This window comes from Anabrus simplex, chromosome 1 (genome assembly GCF_040414725.1).
Source record: "Anabrus simplex isolate iqAnaSimp1 chromosome 1, ASM4041472v1, whole genome shotgun sequence".
Taxonomy (NCBI): Eukaryota; Metazoa; Arthropoda; class Insecta; order Orthoptera; family Tettigoniidae; genus Anabrus; species Anabrus simplex.
Window position 1 is genome coordinate 496,217,817 of NC_090265.1, and position 7,458 is coordinate 496,225,274.

At 42.5% G+C, this 7,458-nt stretch overlaps 1 protein-coding gene across 1 annotated transcript in view; it reads left to right on the top strand.

The window, feature by feature from the left end:
* Positions 1-219: 219 nt before the first annotated feature.
* Positions 220-7,458, top strand: part of LOC136867759 (uncharacterized) — a 12,438-nt gene continuing 5,199 nt past the window's right edge. The window contains exon 1 of the mRNA XM_067144727.2: positions 220-535. Within this exon, the coding sequence (XP_067000828.1) occupies positions 530-535 (6 nt within the window). The 5' untranslated portion in view covers positions 220-529. The remainder of the gene's footprint in view (positions 536-7,458) is intronic.

The following is a 7,458-nucleotide window of genomic DNA, read 5'->3' on the forward strand; positions in this document are numbered from 1 at the left end:
TAATAATAATAATAATAATAATAATAATAATAATAATAATAATAATAATAATAATAATAATAATAATAATAATAATAATAATAATAATAATAATAATAATAAATTACATAAGTGTCAGTGTTTAATGAAGTGAAAATGTTGAAAAATCATATGACGACCCTAATATCATAGACGTCTGGGCCAGGTCTGACAACACTTCATCCTCTGATTATAGCCTGGAATTTGTCCTTGTCTTTGACCATGGAAGTATGATCGTCTGATCCATATTCTGATGAAATATTGCTAATATGTGAGACATGAATTTTAAAGTAATACCGTTATCTTCCGCTCCCATCACGTAGTGCGGAGTATTTCGAACCCAAGCAGAAGAGTGGCCTTGTGATGGCCAGAGCAGATCCGCCCAAACACGCTACGAGCATCGGGTTGCTGCTGGGCGTGGTGAGCTCCATGTGGGGTGCTATATAAGGTGTAGACCACGGAACGTCAGCAGCACACGTCCTGAACGCAGCCACAAGCCTCTATCCTCACCATGAAGGTAAGTCACTAAATTTGAATCTTCAAAACTCAAACACAATATTTTGACAACCTAGATTTTTTCGAAATCTGAAAATCTCTAAGATTTAAACGAGTTTCTTGAACTGTTGAGAAAGCGCACATCGGAAATGTGCTCTAAGTTGCAAAATTGAACTCTGGCGCAGTAAGTTTGCATTTTGTAAGAAAAAAGTACTTTAATGAACATCTTTAGGGAAAAGTTCCTAAAATCCTGCGCCCCGAAAGACTGATTGTGATTGAAGAAAGGAAAGTCACTCCGACCAGACCATGATGGTACTTGGAGGACTGGAAGGTAAAAGTTTCCGCTATTTGTAACCTCGACACTAAGATTATCTTCTACTTGTGGCCTCGCAAATTGCTTTTTTTTTTTTTTTTTGCTTTACGTCGCACCGACACAGATAGGTCTTATGGCGACGATAGGTTAGGAAATGGCTAGGAGTGGGAAGGAAGCGACCGTGGCCTTGATTAAGGGAACAGCCCCAACATTTTCTTGGTGTGAAAATGGGAAACCGCGGAAATCCATCTTTAGGGCTGCCGACAGTGGGGTTCGAACCCGCTATCTCCCAAATGCAAGCTGAGAGCTACGTGACGCAAACAGCACAGACACTTGCTCGGTTACTTATGGTCAAATGTTGCTCTAATTCAGACAGGTCTTCGGCGACCATTCTGGGCCTATAGGAAAGAGGAGGGTAGGAACCGTAGCCTTAATTACAGTCCAGCATTTACCTGGAGTGAAAATGTAAAACTACGGGAAACCATCTGCAGGGCTGCCGACGCTGGGATTCGATACTATCATCTCTCGAATGCCAGCTCAAAGCTACGTGATCCGAACCATGCAGCCAACTCGCTTGGTACGACTATTTATAAAGACAAAATCTGGAAACTTGGCGTCTCTAAAGAATAAAAACAAAGGACTAAATAATTAAGCCCATCTCCACGCAGGCCATGAAGACCCATGGAGGAGTGGAGGGTAGAGGCTCCTATCATCCGCAACCTCGGCACTAAGTGAATAGATCTGTGCCCGGTCGACTTGGTCCCAAGGAACTAACTTGGAACTAATCTGTGGTGCAGGCTGAATGATAATAGGAGCTATGCGTGTCCACAGAGGTCGAAATCTCATCTCTAAATTTTTGGACTTCCTGACCGAAAAACAAATCAACTCCCTTCTGGGAGAAACGAGCGTGCCTCGAAGTGACGTATAACATATAATATTGCTTATCGAAATCACTCTAAATCATGCTTCTACCAAATATGTGCAAAATACATTTTTGCTAGTGGTTTAACGTCGCACTAACTCAGATAGGTCTTAGGCGACGATAAGTTAGAAAAGGACTAGGACCGTCCAAGAACCAGCCATGGCCTAATTAAGGTGAAGTCCAGCATTTGTCTAGTGTGAAAATGGGAAATCACAGAAAATCACCTTCAGGAATGCCGTCGGTGGGACTCGAACCCATCATCTCTCGAATTCAAGTATAGCTATTATCGTACCTAACTCTGCATTAAGTAGGATTGAGTCGTATTTTCCCCCTTGAATTAAAGCGTTACTCAACCTCTTTATAAGCGAAAATATCGTCTCTAAATTTTCTAACTTCTTGACGGGAATCAAGCTCACATCCTTCTAAGTGAACCGAACACATCTTTACCGTCTAACTAGGCAGCCCTTCGAAGAGAGCTTAATTAATATTATGTATTTAAATTATATACTCTAAATCTTTCTTTTATCAATATTTTCTTCCTCCACATTACTTACAATATATGTCAGTATCTTTCGTAATCATCATCAGCTGATCCCAGTTCATTTTGGAGATGCTTCTACAAAACTGACTTTTCTTTCTTTCTTTCTTTCTTTCATTTTCACTGGTTCAGGCAGATTTCTTGGTAGCCGTAAGATATGGAAGGTGTGGGACCAGGAACTTGGCGGTCGTGGTCATGGCATTAGTTTGGTGTGTAAAGCGCGAACCATCAATAGGATTCGAACGTAATAACTTCTGATTGCAAGCATGCAGCATATAAACCGCATCACGCATCCAATTCACTCGAAACTTTTTTGAGTTTTGGTGGGATGTTCCGTTTCCTGGTGCTACATAATTTTTCAGGTAAAATTTCTACTCTGCATTCACTAAAATCAAACCTCGGTTGTCGTGGTGGAAACTCGTGCAGATCACGTGCTATATGGCCCAAATATTTCTTCCCCTTTTCTAATATTCTTCTGTCCTATACGTGTATATGCTAAGGGGCAAAAATATCACCACGACTGATCCTTGCTCACTGTACTTTTAGTAAGCAGGCTTGTTCTTTCTCACACCCATACAAGTTCTAGACACGCTTGCTTTTTTAAGTAATTTTGGGTTTCGGTCCTATCGATAATGTAGCCAGCTACAATTTTCTAAGTTTCTTGTTATTCATTATGGATTGACTTCATGAACTGAACTTATTTAAGACGAACAGCCCCCGAGCCGGAGAAATTAACCAGCCGAAGTTAGAATCCCCGACCCGGCTGGGAATCGAAGCCGGGTCCTCCCCCCGAACCGAAGGTCACTACGCTAAAGTCTTTGCTTTTCCACCTTGTTCGGAGAAATGCCCCTGCAGGGCATGCAACCGCTTCTCCACCTTGTTCGGAGAAATGCCCCTGCAGGGTATGCAACCAGCGATGTCCTGTGGCTGTCCACATCATGCTGTTCAGCCTTGTCCTTCATCAGACTCTCACAGAGCGTCCAGTGACCTATATGTTCTTCAAGGCCTTCAACGATCCTGTCCTAATCTGCCATTTACTGTTACTGGACCACTTAAGAAACATCTAGGTAGAACAATACTAAGAAGTGTCGGAGTGGGACGTGGTACCCGAGAGGCATATTCACTAGTTCCCCACCGAGGCGGTTGTAAGTCGAACCCCTGCCAATTCATGTGAGATTTTTGAAACTAAAATTCATATCCCTGTGGTTCGGATTCTGCGTAATAATGAAGGTCTCCGGACTGTGATCACGATAGCAACAGTCACGTAAAACTACAAGCTAGCTTGATGCTTGGCGACTGAGTTCACTGAGCCGTATTGTTCTCATATCAGGTGTTTGACCTTGATTGCTTTTCTCTCTAGAGTTTTAACACCAACACATACAGGTTTTCAGTGCGGCTAGTATTGGAAGTTAACAGATTCACCATTTGCTTGGTATGAAAGTGGGGAACTAAGGAAAGCCATCTTATTGCGTACCGATGAGGAGTTCAAATCCACTATCTCCAGAATAGAAGATTACAGTTGTACAACCCTTACCACGAAGACACTCCCTCACTCCTGATTTAATTTGTGCTGAGACAGATCTACCAACCCGGTGAAATATGAAATGAAATGAAATGAAATGAAATGAAATGAAATGAAATGAAATGAAATGAAATGAAATGAAATGAAATGAAATGGCGTATGGCTTTTAGTGCCGGGAGTGTCAGAGGACAAGTTCGGCTCGCCAGATGCAGGTCTTTTGATTTGACTCCCATAGTCGACCTGCGCGTCGTGATGAGGATGAAATGATGATGGAGACCACACATACACCCAGCCCCCGTGCTAGCGAAATTAACCAATTAAGGTTAAAAATCCCAACTCTGCCGTGAATCGAACTTGGGACCCCTGGGACCAAAGGTCAGCAACCCGATAAAATATGGGGATTGTGTACTACATTGAGTGGCTTAGAGGGCACACTGCTGCCTTTCACAACCTAAGTTGGCGAGTACAATCCTCTCTCAGCCCGGAAGTGAGTCGTTTGAATGTGCTCAAATATGCCAACTTTTGTCAATGAAATCACCGGCACTTAAGAGGACTCCTGCGGGATAAAATTCTGACATATTGGCGTCTTCTGAAACAGTAAAAAGTGTCCTACTTATCGGGATGTAGAATAAAAAATATTATTAGTATTAGTAGTAGTAGTTTTTCTAGTGGCTTTACGTCACACCGACACAGATAGGTTTTATGGCGATGATGTATAGGAAAGGCCTAGGAGTTGGAAGGTACAGCCCCAGAATTCGCCTGGTGTGAAAAGAGGAAACCACGGAAAACCATCTTCAGGCTGCCGACAGTGGAATTCGAACCCACTATCTCCCGGATGCAAGCTCACAGCCGCTCGCTCCTAACAGCACGGTCCACTTGCCCGGTCAAAGTAGTAGTAGTAATAGCCTCCGTGGCTCAAGCGGCAGTGCGCTGGCCTCTCACCGCTGAGTTCCGTGGTTCAAATCCCGTTCACTCCATGTGAGATTTGTGCTGGACAAAGCGGAGGCGGGACAGGCTTTTCTCCGGGTATTCCGGTTTTCCCTGCCATCTTTCATTCCAGCAACACTCTCCAATATCATTTCATTTCATTAATCATTCATTAATCATTGCCCCAGAGGAGTGCGACATGCCTCGGGAGCCGGCACAATTCCCATCCTCGCTGCTAGAAGGGGGCTTCATTCATTCCATTCCTGACCCGGTCAAATGACTGGAAACAGGCTGTGGATTTTCATTTTCATTATTATTACTAGTATTATTCACTGAGCTAAGTAGTTCGGACGGTATAGCTCTGGCTTTCTTGGCAGGTTCCATCCTGGCTGGCTCAGTCCGGTAGTATTTGAAGGTGCTCAGATTTGTCAGCCACGTGTCGGTAGATTTAATGACACATAAAAGAACTCTTGTGGGACAAAATTCCGGCACTTCAGCGTCTTCTAACATTGTGAAAGTAGTTAGTGGAACGTAAAACCAATAACATTAATAACATTAGTATTATTGCGAGAGTATGTACGACTTGCAAAAATAAGAGGTTACATTAGCTTATTCACTGAATCGCCTTCCTATTTACTGAGGATCTTGAACTATCAAGGTGCTTGTTAATATCAAGCTCGCAAAGGTTAGTGATTAACCTTTCTCTGCTGGCAGAGAATTGGTTAGGCCTACGTACAGACTTATTGATTACCTAGCAAACAGCTCAGTTAATTCGTTCACCGACCAGGGTGCCGAGTACTTCTTTACTGATCAAACAATTGTATTTTGTTACAATGACGACCACCCTTAATAATAATAATAATAATAATAATAATAATAATAATAATAATAATAATAATAATACGAACTTAGCCACCATGTTCAAGCACTTTAATTTGACGCACTCTGGCTGCTTGCTCGTCAATTTCGACGTTCCGTTTTACTCTAGGCCTAGATCCTACTAGGTGCAGAGTGAACCAAATCTCTTATGGGCATCTACGGTTGAGTTTTAATTCATTTTGTCGGATAAACACCAAATGTGTCACCAGAGGTCTTTTACATGCCGAGATTGTACGATATGGAGTGTCGAAAGGACTTTTCTTCGTCCTTCAAAAATCTGACTACCTCTCTCGAGATTGCACCCGCTCTCTTTAGATCCGGAGGCCGACACTCCACCACTGATCCACAGAGGAAGCTACGACCATCCTTGAAATTGTTTTACATTATCTCCCAATTCAACCCTAGAAAAATTCTAGGATCTACACTTTAAAAATACCGCGCGAGTTGGCCGTGCGGTCAGCGGCACGCGGCTGTGAGCTTGCATCCGGAGATAGTGGGTTAGAATCCCACTGTCGGCAGCCCTGAAAATGGTTTTCCGTGGTTTCCCATTTTCACACCAGGCTTCCTTCCAACTCGTAGGCCTTTCCTATCCCATCGTCGCCATAAGACCTATCTGTGTCGGTGCGACGTAAAGCAACTAGCAAAAACACTTTGATAATTGCATATACTTTCTGTCATATACTTGATTTTTATGTCTTCAATGCCTAGATGGTGATTTGCCGCGGGGCAAGCCTCTTAGCCAGTACTGTGCCGTGGGCGCTTCAGACTCTGGACAATTTCACGACTTCTTTGCGGTTGATGGCTAAGCCCTTGGGTGTCAATGGTGTTCAGACGGTTGCCCTTCACACCATCCTTAATGTACTTCATTTCATTTTTTTCTCTGAGTTGGTCGTTGTCGCCAGATGACTTGATACGATAGTTGATGTGCGTGCATTCGACAAACTTGACCTCATCATTACAATGCATTCTGTGGTAGGTGCCTGTTTCTATTAATACAAGTACAAAATTATTTACAAGACATAATTCGCACTTAAATTATGATTATGATAATAATAATACAGTAATAATAATAATAATAATAAATGCTGGTGATGGTGATTATTGATTTAAGAGGAAGTACAATTGGGCAACCATTCTCTCTTAACACTAATCAGAAGGGAAAATGAAGAGGTCTGATACTTCGAAAAATGAAGGTCTTGGTAAAAGGAAGGCATGGGCCACAAAGGGCGTGGAAATGAAAGACTCCCTAACCTCGCAAACCTAATACCGCCGGGGTCTAAGAAGAACAAGAGTTGGCCAAGGGAGGTCGGATACGATAGATGAAAGTGAAAAGGTTGACACAATTAAATGGAGGCAAAGCCAGCCTCAGTTAGGGATACCGTGGACGCCAGCACAATCTCTCTAGTTGAGAGCACCTGCTGAAGGAAGAGCAAAATAAAGAGTTAGAGCTAATGAATAATAATAATAATAATAATAATAATAATAATAATAATAATAATAATAACAATAATAATAATAATAATAATAATAATAATAATAATATTACGTCCTACTAAATACTTTCATGGTTTTCGGAGACGCCGAGGTGCCGGAATTTTGACCCGCAGAAGTTCTTTTAGTGCCACTATATCTACCAACACAGGGTTGACGAATTTGAGCACCTTCAAATACCGCCGGTCTGAACCAGGACCGATCCCGCCAACTTAAGCTCAGAAAGCCAGCGCCTTAACCGTCTGAGCCATTCAGCCCAGCTGCTAATGAAAGGCATCGCTATTCTTCCGTGAGATGCAGCACATCTGCATAAGATGTTAAAGGTATTTCCACTAAGTTGACAAACAACCTTG